The 20,989-nt window shown below is 35.4% G+C and overlaps 2 protein-coding genes across 5 annotated transcripts; one reads left to right on the plus strand and one right to left on the minus strand.

Annotated features, from left to right (window-relative positions):
* Positions 1–1,952: 1,952 nt before the first annotated feature.
* pigw (phosphatidylinositol glycan anchor biosynthesis, class W) lies at positions 1,953–18,307 on the minus strand. 4 transcript variants are annotated; one of them, XM_028466825.1, is made up of 3 exons: positions 18,225–18,307; positions 13,456–13,633; positions 1,953–3,496 (listed from the first exon to the last, which is right to left on the minus strand). In XM_028466825.1, exon 3 carries the CDS (start codon positions 3,338–3,340, stop codon positions 2,027–2,029), a length of 1,314 nt encoding a protein of 437 aa, XP_028322626.1. In that variant the 5' UTR covers positions 3,341–3,496; positions 13,456–13,633; positions 18,225–18,307; the 3' UTR covers positions 1,953–2,026. The 4 variants fall into 4 exon arrangements, with proteins under 4 accessions (XP_028322626.1, XP_028322627.1, XP_028322625.1 ...); XM_028466826.1 differs by lacking the exons at positions 13,456–13,633; positions 18,225–18,307 and adding an exon at positions 12,168–12,266; XM_028466824.1 differs by lacking the exons at positions 13,456–13,633; positions 18,225–18,307 and adding an exon at positions 7,964–8,046.
* LOC114475748 (protein BTG3-like) lies at positions 15,109–20,643 on the plus strand. The gene is made up of 6 exons (XM_028466827.1): positions 15,109–15,201; positions 18,452–18,485; positions 19,024–19,197; positions 19,415–19,552; positions 20,304–20,418; positions 20,511–20,643. The coding sequence occupies exons 3-6, from the start codon at positions 19,025–19,027 to the stop codon at positions 20,544–20,546; spliced, it is 462 nt and encodes a 153-aa protein (XP_028322628.1). The 5' UTR covers positions 15,109–15,201; positions 18,452–18,485; position 19,024; the 3' UTR covers positions 20,547–20,643.
* Positions 20,644–20,989: the final 346 nt, after the last annotated feature.

The raw sequence follows: 20,989 nt of genomic DNA on the forward strand, positions 1-20,989 counted from the left end.
GACCTCAATGCATGAGTCTGAAACTCAAGGCCCGGGGGCTAAATCCGATCCGCTGTGGGCAACTGGCGGCCCGGGGGCCAAGCACACAAAATGGTTAAAAAAAAAGTGCAACTAAAGACTCCAAAAACACACTAAATTAAAGAAAAAATATACAAAATTAGAACAAAAACAATCTGGTAATCTTTCTCAGAAAAAGAAAAGGGGGCAGTGTCTGTGATAGCCTGTATCCAGGTATTTCTGAGGCTTTTTGTCTCTTTCTCCTCAGATCAGTTGGTTAAGGTCTTCCGTCTATAGTGGGTCTCTAGGTCTCAGTTTTCGAAAAAAAGAAAAATGGCATAAATAGTCTGATAGAAAATATAAACACAATATTGTTCAAATACAATTAAAATTGAAAGTGTCTATTGGTACGGTTACCGAAGTACACGTACGTAGTGTTTTAGGTTTAGGGATAGGGTTAGGTTATAACCCAATATCGCAACAATTTTTATGGTTAGGTTTAGGGTAAAGTTTAGTCTTAGTCACGTGACCTAAATGGACCAATGACTGACCTATCACGTGACCTAAACTGGCCAAATAAGGGTGCTGCGATATGGCAACCGTACGGATAGCCACTTCCTTTAAAATTAAACACACACACAAAAAAAAAAATTTGGCAGTAATGTGAGTTGTTTTTAACTGAATTGGCCCCTGGCAGGCAAAAGGTTTGGCAAGCCCATTTCCTCAAAAGACCACCCTTTCTTCCATAGCTGATATCACAAACAGTTAATAAGACCTATTAAGTCAGTTAAGATGTAACATTTTGACAAGAAAACAAGACATGTGCAACATGTTTTATTAATGGCTTTTAAATGCAACAATAATATTGTTATTGAACTTTAGTAATTGAGAATGCAACTGTAATTGACTTTCAGGGGAAAAAATAATTTGAATTTTAATAGTAATTGGAAAAAATGCTGGTCATTATAATCAGAACTGAGTTGTAATTGAACATGGATAATTGAAGACATAATTGATGTAACTGACCCCCAAACCTCGTGCCTTTCACTTCTATTTCCAAGTGTATAAAATAAAACACAAAAAGGCTGGGAAAACATTAGGTCACGTCACATTCAGGAGTTAAACCATGATAGATATTGTTACCTGTTGCCTAATGTGCAATACCTTCAGATTAAACATTTCATTGCACACTTTTTGTAGCATAACAGTGGAGAAATTGTGGAAAAACGAAAGCTCAATGATAAAGTGGTGGAACAACAAAAAACATAGTGGGGTCAGTGTTTGGTGACAAGAAAATGCAAGTGAGGATGCATAGCTGAAACTCACCCCTATTTCTGACATCACCCCCAACACATACCTCCCCCAATGCCCCCCACCCCGAACCCCCCTACTGATCCTCATTAATTATTTGATGAACCACCCTCAACAGATCCCATTATTTCAAGCCCTGATGAACAAAATTCAGTTGTATGCTATGCTTTTCCAATGCACACATGTAGGTTAAATGTACTGTAATAGAAAACAATCCAACCATAAATATAGTTACATGGTAATAAATCTTCCAAGTACAAATTGAGTTGCCATAACAATCATTGTTCCAAAGGTTCTACTGGGTTGAAATTTTGTCTTTCAGCAAAATCAATTCCCCAGATACCAAATATTATCCCTATGTACATACATGATAGTATGATCCACGAAACAAATATGTATTCTCTGAAAACCTCAAAGAGTAATGTATTCATTTTATAGTGTACTCAAAGCTTGTTTTTTTTGCAGATTTCTGTAGTTTGTTCATTAAAAACTGTGGGTTTGTTTCTGCTCTCTGATTGTTAACAAGCTGAGCTTCTGTCCATAAAGAAACATGTAAACTCATTTCTTTGTTCACTTTTGCAGACACGTATGCCTTTGTAAATCATGTTCCTTCAGGATCCTAAATTAATCCACACAAAGACAAGTTACCATCCACTCATTTTTTATTTCATCAGACATACAATTTTTCCACAACAGTAACCTTGTTGATTTCTAGTGTTTACCAGAATTTTACTGTAATATCATATGAATGTAAAACATAAATAAAAAAGCAATTTATCAACATGTAAAAAAGTAGAACAAACACAGAAAATAAACTGCCACAGTGTAGTGTGTCTATTGTTGAATTGGTCAGTCCGGTTAGAACATTGGAAAGCAAGAAGAAAAACAACTGATTCCTGCTGATGGCTTGAATGAGGCCGTGTCTTTCCATTTTACTTGTCTGTTGGTCCAAGTCTGTATTGGTCTCAGATTCCTTTCTTTGCAAAGTACACGACGAGGTTAAAAAGTGACATCCAGACATTCTTTGACAAAACAGCACAATCATGTCAGCTAAACCTAAGCAGGACATCAAGAACACAGACTGAGCAACACTCCACAGGCAGAACGGTAAATTAGCCAAGCGACGAGACACTGGCTCCACAAAGGTTTGGCACGTGCACAGAACAGCATATAGCATGAAACTTGTCAACAATAACGTGAGAAGGGCTCTCAGCCACTCCCTGACACGAGACCTTGGCTGCATGACATAGAGTCCGACCTGAACTCCAATCAGGTATATAGCTACATAGCCCACAGTAGAGATGATGCCTTCTTTGTTTGCAAGCAAGAAGCTCTTGTCTCTGTCATTGTTGTGAATAACAAAATCCTTCAGGCTTGATGTTTCCAGTGTAAGCTGATACAATCCACAGATCACAGAGGCAAATACCCATGACCGGTTGGCTGGTAAAACTGTTAAAAGCATCGAAGACACAATTCTGACAATAGCTAAGGTGAAGAAGAAGTTCCAGTGGACACCATATTCTGTTTCATGTTCATGGTAGCCAGTCATTTTCACAGTCATAAGCCTTCCTATACCAAGAGCCATCAGAGGCCAAACTGACAGAAGCTGCTTCCAGATGTGATTAATCCTCAACCCTGAAGTGTTCTTACCTCTTGCCTCTGGGCTTACAAGAGCATTTGCAAAGACAAACCCACCAACTCCAAAGTCCATCACCCCGGTTCCATACGTCTCTGTTTTGGCATATCGTCTGGGAAATACATTGAAGTCAACAGCAAGAATACTAATGGCTGTGTTTATATTTACAAACACTCTAAAGAGAGTGATGAAGGGTACCTGGTGGAAATGAACCCCACTCTGAATAAAAGAGCTTGTAGACCTCTGGTGCTTGCTGTTTGTGTAGATATTATAGAACAGACCAGCTGCTACTAACGTCATGGTTATTATGACCACATGAAGCACGCTGCTCAGGACAGTGCAAGACAAGACCAAGGGGAGGATGATGACAAAGAAGTCTAGGAGGAGGGGGGTCATCGGATGAAGGTGTAGCAGATGATGGCAGAGGATCAGAATGAGTCCTCTGTGGATGAGACAAAGCGGGGACAGAAAGCTACCCAGAGCCACCTCCACCAGGCTCGTCCCATTTAGATTACTGACAAAGGCCTCCTTCAGTTCTCTCGGAGGTATAGCCTGTAAAAGAAGGACAGCAGATTTCATTTATTTCACTAGTCTGGCACTTCAAGTGTCTATGTATTACACAAATTTAGGGTCCTGATTCAACTTTTTCATTTCCAATATGATACCAATAATGCAACCTTGCGTATTGGCCGATACGGATATTGATCCGATATCAGCATGAATCATAGATACTTTTTTTTTTTCTTTAATGAAAAAAAACAAAAAACAATTACTTATTGTGTGGAATGTTAGAAAAGGCTTGATCAAGTGTTCAATGTTACTCAAACAGAGAACAATAGTCAGTAACAGTAGGTATGAGAAAAACTGACCCATTTATTAATTACCAATTTGTTACATACATTTTAACCTTCAACATAATATCTACAGTATTCTACAATTGAATAAAAATAAATAAAAAATGAACTGGCAAAAAAAATTGAAAATTGAATCCGATATTTGTTTTCAGGCTAACATCGGACCGATATGCGATATCGACATTGGATTGGGACACCCCTACACAGAATCACTCCAAATACACACAAAGCAGCAACAAAAATACACAAGATGAATTTAAAAACATAATAAATAACAGAGAAATACACAAAACAGAAACACACGCAAACCCTTTGTTAATACATAAAAACACAAACCAAACTTGAAATCTTGGCGTCGTCATAACCTCAAACCTAAACTTCAACAGTCACATCACAAAACCAGCTTATTATCAGCTATAGCAGTGGTTCCCAAACTTTTCACTGCCCCGTAACCCTTCAGACATTTACCATGTACCTCCTACTCCTGCACACTTAAAAACATGACGGAATGTCATATACAATGTAGGAAAAAACGATTCACATAAGAATCACGATTGTAATCCTCCACGATTCTGAATCGATTCATAAACTTAAAACATTCTTCTAGTCACTGAGAGTTGAGACTTACTTCTGGAATAAAGGAGCTGCTGGCCTAAGCTTTTATTTAGGCAATTTTATTTACACAAGTTATTTCTTGTACAGTAAGTAAGTTTTTATTTGTTTAGCATGACTAAATGTAACATTTTGTCTTAAGTTTGCCTTTCTGTGATTACATCATTGGAATCAGTTTATTTAAAATTATCTTATACAAACTGTATTGTTTTGATGCCATAATTTGCCTTAACACACTATGCATTGTATTAGGGATGTAACGATTCACTCAACTCCCGATACGATTCGATTCACGATACTGGGTTCACGATACGATTTTCTCACGATTTATTTTACAAAATGGGAATGTTGACAAATGACTGAAAAATATTCCTTTATTTTTTTGGGGAAAATACTATACTATTTTCCTTTTATTTTTCATTGTCAAAATAATCCCTTGATAAACTATTCAAAATGATGCAATTTAACTAAAAATAAATCTTGAATGAAATAAATAAAGGAATAATACAAATGAAGAAGCCTATTAATTTAAATTCTGGTTCTATAATAAACAATTCAAAACTGCATAATAGTTCTTTTTCTTTTTAAGAGTGCAACTGAAAATGTATTTTGTGCCTTAACAATTGGACTTTTAAAAAAAAAAAACAAAAAAAAAAAAACCAGTCATTTTACTGTATTTACGTCAGATATTTGTTTAGACCAGCAGAGGGCGCTGGTAACCCAGTGGTCGGTTGGCATGCAGTTATTCCACCAGTGAAGAAGAGAAGCTATGCTAGCAGACAGAGTTAATAGAAAAACCTGACTTTTACAGATATTCACGTAATATTACAGATATTCTTTCGGTGCTAAAGGAGTAAAGAATCATTTATGAGAATGTTTAACAGTAAATGGCGGCCAGAAAGAAAATAGTAGCAGATTCCGCCCGTCACGTCCGCTTCTGGAAGGATTAATATATAGCGCCCTCTGCTGGTTAAAAAAAGTACTGCGATTCAATTTTCAGAGCATCGATGTGAACCGTGGTACCTATGAATCGATTTTTAACTGCCTTACGATTAATCGTTACATCCCTACATTGTATACATTTTTGAATCGAAAATTGTTTGAATCGAGAATCGGTTAAAACGAGAATCGATTTTGAATCGAATCGTGACCCTAAGAATCAGAATCGAATCGAGAGACACTCAAAGATTCACATCCCTACAATGTAGCCATACAGTGAAATTTGTCTCTGCATTTTAGATATCTTTTTGAGGAATAATATATAATTTAAAAATGAATAATAATCTGTTAGGACACAAGAAAACATCTTATCGAGAACTATCACTTGATTTATTTATTTACTGGCATTTTCAATGAGAAAAAAAATCTGTCTTTTTCATCACGCTGAAACTGTGAAATAAAACTCACTAAAACTTAAATGAGGTTGAGACGATGCCCATCACCCTGCAATGTTTGAGAGTCTGATTCTGAAATTGTTCTGTATTTCTGTTTCATGTTTGTTGAAGCTGAAAAACCACTTTCACACAAGTACGTGGTAGCAGAGGTCAAGGTCTTGACAGCACGTTTTGTCAGCGCAAAGCCATATAGCTCTTATCATATTTGCACTTTTTTAAGATTGTTTATCTCTCAAAACTAAAAGGTAGTCTTACAGAGTCCAATGTGTAATTTGTGGCAATGCATGGAGGCTCCTGACCGCTGCTCTATTTATATTCTAGTTTCCAATGTTGTCACGCTATTTTACTTTCTTTTCATCTACCCGCTATGACAGTTTGCGTACACTTGGGGGTACCCGTACCCCACTTTGGGAACCTAAGACCTAAAGCACATATCAAAGATCAAAGGACTAATGTCACAGCAGGACCTGGAACCACTTATTTATCTTTAGTAGACCGTCCTCACAGATCTCTCTAAAAATCAATAAAAAAAAAGCTTCAGTTAATTCAGAATGCTGTGGCCCGAGTCCACACAAATACAACTCCAGTTCTCAAATCCTTTCATTGTCTTCCAGTCAGTCAGAGAATTGACTATAAAATACTGTTACTTGTTTAAAAAGCACTACATGGTACAGAACCTAAATATATCTCAGATCTCTGATATGAACCACCCAGAGAACTCAACAGGCCATCTGCTTTATGTTCAGAGAACAAAAACCAAACATGGAGAACAGCATTCACTTTTTATGCTCTTTTAAATCAAGGCTAAAGACATTTCTATTCAACACTGCTTTTAAATAAACAGTCACACTGTTTGATCTGATATTTTTAAATGTAATTTTTATGGTGTGCTAGTGCTATTTTGATGTTTGTTTTGTGTAAAGCACTTTGAATTGTCCTGGACATGAAACATGCTATACGTATTGACTTGACTTGTTCTTTCCTGTATTAATGATCAGATCAATCATTATTCTAAATGCTGACCTGCATAATATTGGATATTATTATTATCATCAGCGTATCTAAACCTATTAACTTGTGCATTAAAGCATGTTAGTGGATTATCCCCTGCTAAACTAGTAGATTAAGGGTTATTAGCAGATAGACATTAATCTAATGAATTTATCTTTGTACATAAGTGCATAGTAAAAATGTAATGTCTATTTTTACACATGTATAAACATAATGAATATGTTGTCAATGTGTCTTGTCTGGATGTGGTGTTTTTTAATGACTGCTTTTGTTAAGAAAATTCAAAGCAATACATACTGTATACAATACATAACACATTTTTATAACCAAATTAATGTTGGCCTTAACTACGTCAAAAAAAGCAGGTAAGATAGCTTTTATAGTGAGGAATACAGATGTTTAAAAAACACAAAATTGAGAATAGTTACAAATGAAAGGTGCATTTCAGTTCAGGGTGTCGCAATACGGAACAATCTAAATGATGACAAATATTAAGCTCCCTTAAATACACAGACAACTTGACTCAAAGATATTCGCAAAACAGCAACAAAAACTCAGAAAATGACTCCAAAAAATCAAAAACAACAACAAATACACTGAAAATAACTCCAGAAACATGTGAAAAATAAGGAAATACCAAATACACAGAAAATGACTCCAAAACACACAAAAATAAGGAAATACCACGTAAACAGACATGACTCACAATTAAAGAAAATTCAGAGCAATACATACTGTATACAATATATATTAAGACATTTTTAAAAAAAACAAAAACAAATTAATGTTGGCCTCAACTACGTCAAAAAAGCAGGTAAGCTGCTACACTAATCATTAATCGATTTTACATTACAGAAAGAAAAAAAAAATATTTATGGAACTACATAAACACATATTGTATATACACATACATATGACGGTATACTGTATAAATATTGTCAATCAATGCAGTTATTGGCGACAAATTACCCAGAATCACAGTAATGTCAATGGATTCGAACGACCCGCCACTAACTTCCGGGACAAAATAAAAGTCTTACATGAATCACGTGACGGTTAAGCATTTTGGACTTCCGTTGTCGCAACTCTCTCTCTAAAAAGCTCTGATCATTTGACCTGCATTTATTTATGTCTCAGTAGATACTTACCATGTCTTTCAGCCTTGGCGGAAGTAGATCAAGTTCTTCTTCTTCCTTGTATTTTATCGTGGGCAGTAGCCTCCCACTTCTTCTTCTTCTAATGATTTCCGGCAGGCTGTACACTAAAAGAAGCGTAATGCTGCCCTCTTCTGTTCAATAGAGTCACTGCACTTTAGATTCTCTAACAGAGGTTGGGAGAGAGAAGATAGCTCACGTACTGCCTCATACTGTTATAATTCCACTTTTATTTTCTAGATAGAGTTTTCTAGTCATTCCTGTTGTTGGGATCAGATCAGGAATCCTCTCCCTTTGCCACTCTTTCCACACTCCAAAATGTGCTTTAATTAATTTCCTGTGAGACCTGCTCTTCTAATCTCTTCCAACATCTTAGTTCTCTAAAGCTGATCAGAACTGATAAGGAAACTTTGTATTTATATGATGTATTTCTGCTTCAAATATATACATTTATTCTATTTTAAAATATTTCTTTCACATCTCGTTTCAAAATGTAACATATTCCCATTAATTTTGTCTCCTACATATTGTGTGTGTAACAACATCCTTCTTGCACAGTGTCCGATCTCCCATAAGGGCATCAACCTGATAGCACACATTCATCTCGCCGACGTTGGCAATTAGTATAAATATCTCTATATCTATAGTCGAGTATTTTCTTAAATCTGATAGGAATATGGCAATATCACAACAACAACACTATACTACCACTAAATAGCTTATTATGTGTGGACAAAATAAAGACAGTTCATGATCATAAATGTATTTTCAGCAGCATAGCCAAAAGAGCCCCAGCACAAACACAGCTTCATGGAAGTATTTTACAGTTCTACAATTTTATAAGTGGTGTCAACGATTTGGGGGGAAAAACACACACAAAATGACGCATTAGGATTAGAATAAGTACTTGAAAGAAATTTTAAAAAGCAACAGAGCCAGGCCGATCCTACAGCGGCCGCTTTTAAGAGACTGTTGCCATTGAGACGACATGCACGTGCAGCGCCTTCATTTTCTCACACAAGTGCTTCATCGATATGTCATAATGCATTACAGAAACTTGAAACCTTTAAAACACTTGGGGAAACTTTTAATTCATTACAAAAGCAGTGAACTGGTTGTCTAACATCAGGGATTCTTTTATCTGTTTGTGTGTGTTAAGAGAACATTATAAAATGAAGGGGCAGCCTACGCAGTGGTTCCCAAACTGGGGCACATGTACTTAAACACCTCTCAGGAGTTACACTGAAAGATTTCTCAGTTTATATTTTAGCATTTTTTTTATTTTTTACATGCACCCCGACTTTTTCTCATCCATCAATAATATTCATTTGTGGCACAACTCTAAAATATACCAAAAGCTAAAGTTCAAATTCTAAAATGAGCAAAATATCAAAAATAAATGAACAAAAAGGCATAATTTATTTTCATGTACTTGGTCGAGACACAGAAAAGAGTTCTGAGGGTTCTGAGTGTGTCATGTTCAAACTCTGAGTATGTTCAGGCTCAAATGAAGAAAACTCTGAGTATCCCATTCCTAAACGCGAGGTATGTTTATTTCTGAGCATGTTACCATGGCAACATTGTCCGTGAACTAAACCTGGTCACTGGCAGGTTTTATCAAAAAAACCCTGGGTTTCTACCTGGCTCCGCCCACATGAACACGTTTCTTAACACTTTAATGAACCTTAACACTTTTCTCTGAAACACATTAGTAACATTACACACCACAGACGTGATCACATCATTACTAATGTTGTGTTGCTTTACTTTTTTTTTTGTGCAAACGGTAGTTTTCTTTCTAACATTGTGGATGTAGATCATTAAATGAAAGTCACTGAGAGGTTGATCTGCATTAAAACATCTACTGACGTCTGTAGTGAATTTCTCTGAATATAAACCAGTGGATAATATAAAGGAGGAGATGATAATTTAAATAATGAGGATTGAAGATGCTTTTCTTTACATTGTTTTCAATGAACAGGCCAATATCAAGGACATGGCACAGAAGGTGAAGCAGGACCTTGCCTCAGAGGAGGATATCGTCCTCTGTGTGTGATTCCCAGGTCAACAAGCTTCTGGAAGGGTCTGGGACTACAGGTATGTTACTGGAAACTATAGATAATAATTTAACTATATTTTTAGTAGGTCAGTTTTCATGTCATGTATTTTATGAATAATTATTATGGCACCCCCTAACTAATCAGAAGTAATCAGATTATTTCTTAAGGTTCGTCAAAATAAAGGATTAATTATGCACTAGCACTACATGGGATGAGAACATACATTTTCATTTTAAATTCCATCTGTATTTAGCATCAGCACATTTCTTTAACAGTAAATTCTTCAATTTGAAACCTAAGGTAGTGCTAGTTCATTTTAAAATTTAAACAAACCATTATCTTGGCTTCAGGTTTGGCATTTTGGAAGCAGAATGCAAAAATATGGTGTATTTCTAATTAGTTTTAAAATCAGAAATAACAATGGCAACATGATCAATAGGACTTAAGGGAGCTGGGTCTCTACCATGACTCAGGGGAGCTGGAGAAGGCGGGCCCTCCATGACTTGTGTCCAGAGGCGCACAGAGTATGAGCAGTCTGTTTAACATTACCCATCATGCAGATTTATACAGGAGTTTTATAGACTCATTTTTCCACCCCAATCGGATCAAGTAATTTAATAATGCGTCTAAAAACAAAGCCCTGTTGAACAGCACGAAGATGTAGCCATCGATAACCTCGCATCTGACTGCTTGTTCCTCCAAGTCTGTTTGGTTCTTTCTTCTAAATTTTTACAATTTCTTTTCAGAGTCCGAACACTTATAATTATATCAAATACAACTTTACTAAATCATCCAAGTTTTCCATTGCAGGAGCAATATATCTACTGAGGAAGTAAAACTAGGCACGTTGATCCCCAATGGTTGGACTTATTTTTGAAGTACAAAAAGGCTGATGACATCACTGTGGATCTGGAGAGAAATGAAAAAATAATGGAGCACATTTCAATCCTGATCACAAATCAAACAGTAAGAGGCAACAGAAGTCTATGCACCATTCTAACTAGGGGTGTCCCAATCAATATTGATATCAGATATCGATCCAATATAAGCCAGAAATCGAATATTGGATTTTATCGGACTGTATCTAAAATGTCCGATTTAAGCGCTCCGATAAGCAGACCGTTCTCTGCTCCAGCACTTCTATCCATGTTTAAATGGATGTTTAAAGTTCAATAAATGTTAAGAGTTCTATTGGTGTATTTAATTTAAATTTCTAATACATACATTTATATCATATGAGTGTTTCAATTGTCTTTCATAATCAATGTGCTTAAAAAAAGTTTATCGGCCTCTAAAATAAGCTTTAGATATCGGCCATCGGCTGAAATTTTTAATCTTTTTTTTTTTTTGGCAGCAAAACATTCAAAATCTTTTTTTTTTTTTTGTTTAGTTTTTTTTTTCATGTTTTTAATCTTATTTTTTAAGGCAAAAAACGAGAAGAGAAGCAGCAGATCTATTGCTGCTTTCATAAAGCACAAGAGCAACACTGTTCTATTCCTGAGCAGTAGAAATTTACAGAGATAAACTATGTCTGCATTCACGGCGGCAAGACATTCAAAAGCAGATCAGAATGTGCCAGGCCAAATCAAAGGTAATCATTAAGTGATATTCTATATGTTTTATGTTGTTAATCTTCTTAAGATGTTTCATGTTTTTAATCTTTTTTTTTGGTGGCAAAGCATTCAAAATCTTTTTTTTTCTTTTTAAAAAAAATGTTTTTAAGCCTTTTTTTAAAAATTTTTGTTCATCTTTTTTGGCAGAAAAACATTCTAAATATTCTTTTTTTAAATGTTTTTAATCTTTTTTTTATCATGCTTTTAATGTTTTTTTTTTTGGGCGGCAAAACATTCAAAATCTTTTGAATCTTTTTTTTCTGTGTTTTTAATCTTTTTATTTGTTTGACGGCAAAACATTCGGTGCCAGGCCAAATCAAAGGTAATCATTACGGAATATTCAGATATTTTTTAAAATCTTTTAAATATGTTTTATGTTTTTAATCTTTTTTTCTTTTTTTTTTAAGATGACTGATATTAAACTGATATTTTTTTGCATAATTGTGACCATCACCAGCCCTCCCTAAGGAAAGGTAAGAAACACTTTATTAAAGGGAGAACCCACTGCATAAGATAGTGATTTACGTATTTTTCTCATTTCAGTTCATTCCAACAGCAGCGTCCTGTGGTTGTCGTAATCCGACTCTCCCAAGACTGGCAGAAACTAGTGGTGAAGAAACTGACTGAAGAGCACAATCATCACATATCACAGGTAAATATCACATATACCTTCTTTAAATTAAATCTGGCGTAACTCATATTATTTTTGAATTTGGATTTTATTTTGGCCGTCTTCACAAAAACCATACAAAATAAGCAACACTCAATTGTCTAATTCTTTATCACAACAAAACAAGGTTCTCTACATAAAATTACACAAAAAAAAATAGTTTAACTTATATTACTATTTTCACGTTATACATTCGATATATAATCTACACAAGTTTTATTAATACAGTTTATACATTCATATCCAACATATATACATATGTACACACATATAAATACATACGACATGTGTATAACATTAATATTATACTATTTCATATTAACACAAATTTCATCAATTAAATTTAGAGTGACAATATATAACTTAACAAAAACCTTTTATTATGTTTAAGTATTAATATATTGAAACCATTATTTATATATTATTGCCGTCCTCTGTGACATTGTTGCTCTTCTTTCTTATACTTACTAACGATATATGATTTTAAAAACTTTTTCAACTGGTTTTCAAAGTTGTTCTCGCATATTGTATCTTGAAATGTAGTTTTCCTCTTAAATTATATTTTTATGCAACCCTTTTAGAAGTGCACCTTTACATGCTTTATAAATCAAATGGACAGTTTTGAGTTGAATGAGATCTGGGAGTTTTAAATCTGGTGTTTTTAAGAATAATCCATGTGTGTGTTCTCTGTATCCTGTGTCATGTATCAGCCTGATGGATCTTTTTTGCATTAATAATAATGGTTGGTTTGTCATGTGTGTTTTTCCCCAAACTTCTAGACAGTAACTCAAATAATGTAAAACAAGTGTACAATTAAGAGTGTGCAATAATTTTTGATTCATAATTTTGCCCAGGACAGCAATGCTCCTTGTTGTTTAGGTTTGATGATAATTTATTAGGATCAAACCATTTCTTGAATTTACATATCACCATAGTGACTAACCTCATATTGTTAATAATTTTGGAAAATGTGATATGGCATATGTATTGATCAACATTCTGTCATTGACAAAAAATACATTTTGATGTCATGATTAATAATAATCAAAGTCTGGAGTACATAGATGGTAAATAGTCAGGCAAATTTACTGTATAAACTGCATATTTATTATTTCTATTTTTAGGTGGCATATAAACACTTACCCAGACAGAGACGACTCGATCCCGAGACCAGAGAAGAGGTGAATTACATGCTCCAGGTGAAAGCCAACAAGAAAATGATCCAGCACCACGTTCTCCAGTCCACAGGCCGTATTCTCACACTGAAGGATCTTCACAACTTCAATCACGTGGAGCCGACACGGAGAACGATCTTCAAGCACTTTTGTATGAAATGAAAAAGAAGCCTGGCAGTGTCACTGAGGTAGTTATAGGCACTAACCATGAACTTCAAGGAATATATTACCAGGACCATGAAATATAACAAATTCAACGAGCATTTCCAGAGCTAATGCTCATAGACGTGACCTACAAGTATAATGATTTGAGAATGCCCTTGTATGTACTCATGTCAGTGGATGGCAATGATGAAAGCCACGTTACTGTGTTATGGATTGTCACCAGCAAAGATCTTGCTACAGTTGCTGCCCTTACAGACGTCTTTGTTAGTCTGAACAGTGCTGATCAGATTAGGTGCATTATGGCTGACAAAGACTTGGTTGAACGAGATGTGATGGGTGAGAAAATACCCCATGCAGCACATTCAGATATGCCTGTTCCATACGCTGAAGATGTTTCGTCATGAAATAACCTACGAGAAGATGGGTATTAAGTCTAAGCAGAGGCAGTCCATTCTAGAAATTCTTCAGAAAATGACCTACGTAAGAGACGAGGATGAGTACATGAAATATTATGAGACCTAAACATTAAACCTGTGACTGACTATATGTCAACACTCATTGGCATGACATCAGGACGCAGTGGGTGGAGGGACTAAAATCACAGGCAACAAATTTTATGACCAGCACCAACAACCGTGTCCAATTACTTAATCAAAAACTGAAAAGTGTTATCAGCAAACACAGTGGTATGCTGACCTTCTTCCATGACCTAAAGACTTTAATGGCTGTACTTGAGACAGAGACAGATCATCGTGACCTCCAGATAGTCCAGAAATCATCTACTGTGCAGTCCAGCCCCAACAGTCCAGAAAGCCAGTACGTCATATGATTCATGGTGAGAGTTCTTAATAAATGTGATTATAAATTTTGCCTCATATTCTTCAATGCAAGATTTGTCAGAATGTGTTCAAATTTAATTTTTACAGTTTGTTTAATGGTGGCTTTAATTGATGTTTTTCAGATTTGTCAGTACTCAGCTATCTTCAGCCAGTTTCCCAACAACCACTGTCCCAGATGCCACTACATCCACAAGCTGCACATGTGGATTCTGGCAGTCGATGCCCCTACCCTGTAAACACATATTCAAGACGAGGTCAGAGAGTGGTCTGCCCCTCTATACTGAAGAACTGGTGGCTCAACGTTGGAACATCTCCTACTACCTTGATTCTCACACCATCTTCGATGAAACTGCTGAGCCAGCAGTTATCCTGACACAACAACACACAGGTATGTAACTATTTTTTTTGCATCGTTATTTCATTGAAAAACTATGTTGATGTAGATACATGCAATAAGATTAACACTCAGATGGGCAATAAGTTTTATTTTTCATTTTAATATAATTGTATTGTGAAATTAATAAATGCAACCTAACCATGGAAATGGTTTATACTGTATTTCTGTATATTATATTATATTCAATTACTTTATTTCCTCTCATTCCAGAAACCCAGAAGTCATTGTCACAGAGAGACAAATACAAGAGGGAGTTCCTTATTGCTCAGTGTATCTGAGCATTAGTCAGTGAATGCACTGGAGAGATCTTGAGGTACTAATAATCCATCCACATAAGACAATTGTAAAGAAATATTGTGAAACATTTTGGTCAAGAAATTTTGTGAAAAATTGTTGGTAGTATAAATCCTTGTCGTCATAATAATTTTATAAAAATATCTTAAAAAATACAATTTTCTAAATAATTAAAACATCATTAAATATTTCATAAAAAGGATGAATGTTAGTATAAATCTTTGTATAAAAACAATAAATAAATATTGTGCATTATCTCTGTAAATAATGGTTATTGGATCAACAGTATTGTAATATATAATTTCAGGAGCTGGAGAAACGTTGGCTACAGGACATAGAGGGTGGTGGTTTATGTGAACTTTATCAATGTGAAAAAAAAAATCTGATGTAAATTTTAAATATAAATTTTTTTTAAAAAGATGCAACCTGCATTTTTAATGTTAAAAAAAATGCATTTCAATGTACAAGTGCGCCATTTAATGTGTAAACCCATGGTTGGTATGGAAGGCCGTTTAGGAAAAAACACTGAAAATGACAAAAAAAAAAAAAAGAAAAACTGTGAAAATGAAAAAAAAAAACACAGTGAAAATGAAAAAAACAATGAAAACAAAAAAAAAAAAAAAAAACACAACAAAAATCCAGGGTTTACACATTAGATGGCGCACTTGTACATTAAAATGCATTTTTTAATGCATTTTTTTTTTTTTAAATATATCTAAAATTGACATCAGATTTTTTTTCACATTGATAAAGCTCATCGGATATGTTTTTTCACAATGAAAATGTGTGTCTGAATTAAAAAAAAAAAAAATTCACATAAAAAAAAAAAAAAAACATTGATGTGTAACCGGACGTTGATTGATGTGCAACCAGAAGGCAGCTATTGTTGCCATAGACATGAATACTGTTGCCGGAAGGTTGCTAGAAAATAAACGTACTGCTACGTGCTATTGCAGTGACTCCACTCACCAATAGCAGTACAGGCATAGACGTACTGTACTGATCACTTCCTTTAAATTTCTATATTTAATTAAAATAATACAGCTTCATAAAAAATAATCATTGACCTGGTTAGTGAATGGTGTTCCTCGTAAATGTACCTTTTCAAAGTGAGAACTCATTCTCTGCTTTTCACACTCGGAAATCTCACTTGTTCCATCAATAATATTAATACATTTTATTTACAAGCACTTTTCAGAAACTCAGAGACACTTTAAAGTTGTTAAAATAACTACTAAAGTCAAAAAACAGAAAAAAACTACCAACAATAAAGGTAAATAGAGAAAACACAGGAGTAGGAAGTAGAGGAGGTCTGTCGCTTTAATACTGCTTCTCTCATCGGTTTAACAAACGTGCTCAGATATGTGCATCATTCCCGGCTAGAGTCTGAATTCTGCCCGCTGGAGACCCAGGTAGTCAGTGTTTTTGTCAACCAGGTGTAACCTGTGTGGAAGCAAGTGGACTGCCCTGGTTTCTACACTGCTGCTGAGCTGCTTCATCGGTTTTTAAAAGTGCTCGATCGGCCGAAAGTGACATCAGCGGAAAACCCTGGTCCCCTCCTCGAGACTGAATATGTGTAATATTAATAATATAAACACCATTAAAACACTAAAAATCTCTAGAATAAAATTACAAACGCCATTAAATTGGAAATATCAACAGAGTGAACGAGCTTGTTGACGTTTTTATCCCTCTCAACCTATGACCCCCCATGAGAGTAAAAAGGCCTATACCTTGGATACAGTCTATGACGCTGTTGAAAAAGCTTTCATGGTTGTCATTGCTAGTAACCTTTTACAGGTTATCAGCAGAGAAACAAAAATAACGATCATAACGAGAAAAGCAAGTTGAGTCACTACAATAAGCACGTAGCTGTACTTTTATTCTCTAGCAGCCTTCAACAGCTTCTTTCCAGTCACATCAACCAACGTCCGGTTACACATCAATGTTTTTTTTTTTTTTTTTTTTACATTCAGACTAGGGCTGGGCGATATATCGAATATACTCGATATATCGCAGCTTGTAGTCTGTGCGGTGTTGAAAATGACCATACCGTTAAACTCGAGGACTTTTTTTTTTTTTTGAAATGTCATCTTAATGACAACATGCACAAAAGGGCACTATTTGTTTTAAAATATTGTAGTGGCATTATGTACAAAAAGTGCACTTTAATTTTGTGTTTTGAAATGCCATGTGAGTTGCATCCTGCACTAATGTCTTGTTTTGAAATGTTTCTGTGACAATTTTGCACAGAACGTGCACTTTCTGTTGACAATTTTATGTTTGAGCCACTCACTGTTTAATAAATACAGTTATGTCAACTTTGACTTAGTTGTGATATCCCCTTTTTTGCATGAAAGTTTAAAATTGGCATATATTAATGCAGTATGATCAAGAATGTTTTAATGTAGACTTATAGAATCATCATACTGGTGTGATTTTGTGCATCAAAGTGTTAATTCAAGGGTAATGCAAAATATCGAGATATATATCGTGTATCGTGACATGGCCTAAAAATATTGCGGTATTTATAAAAGGCCATATCGCCCAGCCCTAATTCAGACACACATTTTCACTGTGAAAAAACATATCTGATGAGCTTTATCAATGTGAAAAAAAATCTGATGTCAATTTTAGATATATTTAAAAAAAAAAAAATGCATTAAAAAAATAATAATGGATTTCAATGTACAAGTGCGCCATCTAATGTGTAAACCCATGCTTTCTGTTGTGCTTTTTTGGTTTTTATTGTGTTTTTTCCTAAACGGCCTCCCATAGTCCTCAAATATTTAAATAAAAAAAAAAAAAATGAAAGTACTGCCCAGTAAAACTAAATTATATAACTCTTTGTGTACAAAAAGAAATGACCATCCTTTTTGAAGCTACTTAGCACATCAGCTAACTAGCGATTAGCATAAATAGCGATTAGCATGCTAGTAACATTCCATCAGAAAATATAACTTAACAAGACATTAAAACCTATATTCCATGACAGTCAATTGCAGTACAGTCAGTGTTACACCGTGAATATTATCAGCTCACCTAGCAGGGAATATTTAAGTAGACTGTATGAAGCAGGCACGGATGGAGACGACAGACAACACACGTGTCTACCACAGCTGGAGCCATCTGAGCATGCGCAGATTCAGCTACGGTTGCCATGGTTCTCAACTGTCATAAGCACAACTTATCAGAAGATGAAAGCAGCTTCTGAAGTAGTTCTAAGACAAAGTCTGGTGATAAACTACATGTTTTATTCTCCCCATCAGAGTGAAAAACTAAAGACGAACACAAACAAATAAAGTAAGTGTAATATTTTAAATATGTAATTTACATCACGACCACCAGAGGCTCCCCGTGAGCAATGTGTGAGATTTTACAGCAACACGGCTTTTTTTTTTTTTTGGATTGAATAACTTGAGTTTTGACAAATGAAGCTTGGTTTTAAAACAAGCAAGCAAGCATTAAATTATAATTTGTTTCTCTTCCTTTGAAAATAAATAATATTCTTAAATGTATCTCACCTGAAAGATATGAAAGAAGATGTGTGTGTTTGCTGATCACTCCAAAGGCTAAACAAATGTTAAATAATATCCATGTAATGATTTCTTACATCAACCTTTTGATATTGATTTGATTAACTGTTCAGTTTGTGATATTCATAGTAAGTTTTATTTTATTTTATTTACATGTAAGCAAACAAAAATATTTTGGATTTTATTATAGGGTTGGGATTTTGGGTCAGGATTCTGGTTTTCTATCTCTTGACTTTTTTAGACTAAGTTTGGTTTTATTTGTTTTATGTATATCATCATATAAGTTTTTATTATTTTACTTATAGGATGAAGAACGAGATTGCAGCGGTGGTTTCCTTCTTGAAAAGGCTGGTGGAATTAAAGAATAAGGTGGAGGTGGAGAAAATGGATTTGTTTGCTGAGAGGCTAACAGTGGCGCTGCAGGAGAAGTTTGAGGGACACTGGGTCCCTGAAAAGCCCAGCAAAGGCCAGGCGTACAGGTACGCTCAGTGGGACACCCATGGTTTGTGGGTCATTCCATGTCATTAACAGTGTGACAATGAAATAATTAAGGAACAATTGGTAAACATTTCAGAATTCTTTAAGACCAAAGTGCATGTGATGTCCTGAAAATGTGTTGAAATGACATGGAGGGACCCTAGCTGTCCTCTGGTCAGCCTCAGCAGCTAAAAGCACTGATCCTTGTGTGTTTTTCAGGTGCATCAGAGTGAACGCGTTTCACAAATATGACCCAGAGTTGCTGCGTGCCTGCAGGGAAAGTGGGGTTCACTACGGTGACCTGGGGCTGCCCTGGGAAATCACTCTGTGGGTGGATCCAGGAGAGGTTTGTGGCAGGTGAGAAACAAAAACACACAATTATTCTTCACTCTGTTTTTATACTTTTTATTCCTAGGTTTGGTTTATTGGTTTATTGGTCAGTCAGAGCATAAACAGTATACACTCTGATCAGACCAAGCTTATGTTTAGCCCCACCCCCATTTGACGTCTGGTTTACAAAGTACAATATTAATTGATGATCAAAGAAAAATAATATACATTAGGGCCTCTGATTATCAATGATCATGGAATTCATGTTTTGAATCAGAAAATTAAATCCAAACCTTTTTAGTTTTTTCTCTTTATTTAAAATCTGGTCCCAATATGACATGGAAATGCTTCACATGCATGTTTTGGGACAATGTCACACATATACATGCAATTTTTCTTCCATAAATAGCGAGTGTTAATACATACACAATCTGAATCATAATCTCACTCTACGTAAACACATGGCTGGGTGGGATTTTGTGCAAAACTTGAGGGTGAGTCCAAATGGAAACAGCAAAATGACACAGACTAAACCCTCATGTTTTGGAACCATATCAAATATTTCCAAGGTATTTTTCCTGTAAAATGGGGGGCTGGCTGTTTTAACATTTAATCTGATATATGGGAGAGGTCAGATATCGGTATGTTCATGTCAGATATGTGTGCCTGGGGTCATACTGTTCAGAAATTGGTCGTATCTATTATTAAAATCAAACACAAATGGTTTGTCATTGAACTGACATGTTTGTGTGTGTGTGTGTGTGTTATTGTTGCACAGGTACGGAGAGCAGAATTTCGAATTCTCAGTTGCCACATTTTCTCATCACTCGGGTTCATCTGATGAGGGGAGCACACATTCCTCCCCCCTCACCGTCCACAACAGGAAGTGCCAGGTAACCCAGGGAGCAGAAAGCCCCCCCTCACTTGTTCTTAAACTGTTGGTGTTTCTGTGTTTGAACTCATCTTCAACCTTTTCCTTCCCCAGGTGTTAAATCCAGCTGCTCCAGCTTGGGAACCCTAAAAGAAGCTGTCAGGAATGGTTCATATAGCATTCCACAGCCTCAGCACAGCTACCTGACCCGTGACAGAACCCCCCACCCCTGGACAAACCAACTAGGGGTGCCTCCTCCACCAGAGGCACGGTCCCCTCATTATCTTTTGAGGGTTTTCTTTTTTTTTTTACAATATATCAATGTACAATAAGAGTCTTTATTTTTTAACAATGTATCAATGTACAGTAAGAGTCTTTATTTTTTAACAATGTATCAATGTACAATAAACATATGTTGAATTTGACATTTTCTTTGATTTTACCTCATAAACATTAAACAGAAAATCACTGGTAGCCAGCTGCCAAACAAAACTAAAAGGACAAAGACATAAAGTTGTGGGTCTTTCAAAGTAATCCAGGAAAGGGCGCCATATTTTATAAAAATTGTCTTCAGATCCACAAACTGTATCTAA

This window comes from Gouania willdenowi, chromosome 14, assembly GCF_900634775.1.
Source record: "Gouania willdenowi chromosome 14, fGouWil2.1, whole genome shotgun sequence".
NCBI classification, from domain to species: Eukaryota; Metazoa; Chordata; class Actinopteri; order Blenniiformes; family Gobiesocidae; genus Gouania; species Gouania willdenowi.

Excerpts from the sequence above, each read along its gene's own strand:
- pigw (XM_028466823.1), bottom strand. The coding sequence starts at position 7,879 with ATGCTTAACCGTCACGTGATTCAT. Across the intron at positions 3,497-7,855 it reads TTAACCGTCACGTGATTCAT|GCTATACCTCCGAGAGAACT; the intron begins GTAAGACTTTTA and ends CTTCTTTTACAG.
- LOC114475748 (XM_028466827.1), top strand. The coding sequence starts at position 19,025 with ATGAAGAACGAGATTGCAGCGGTGGTTTCCTTCTTGAAAAGGCTGGTG. Across the intron at positions 19,198-19,414 it reads AGCAAAGGCCAGGCGTACAG|GTGCATCAGAGTGAACGCGT; the intron begins GTACGCTCAGTG and ends TGTGTTTTTCAG. Across the intron at positions 20,419-20,510 it reads TCCACAACAGGAAGTGCCAG|GTGTTAAATCCAGCTGCTCC; the intron begins GTAACCCAGGGA and ends TTCCTTCCCCAG.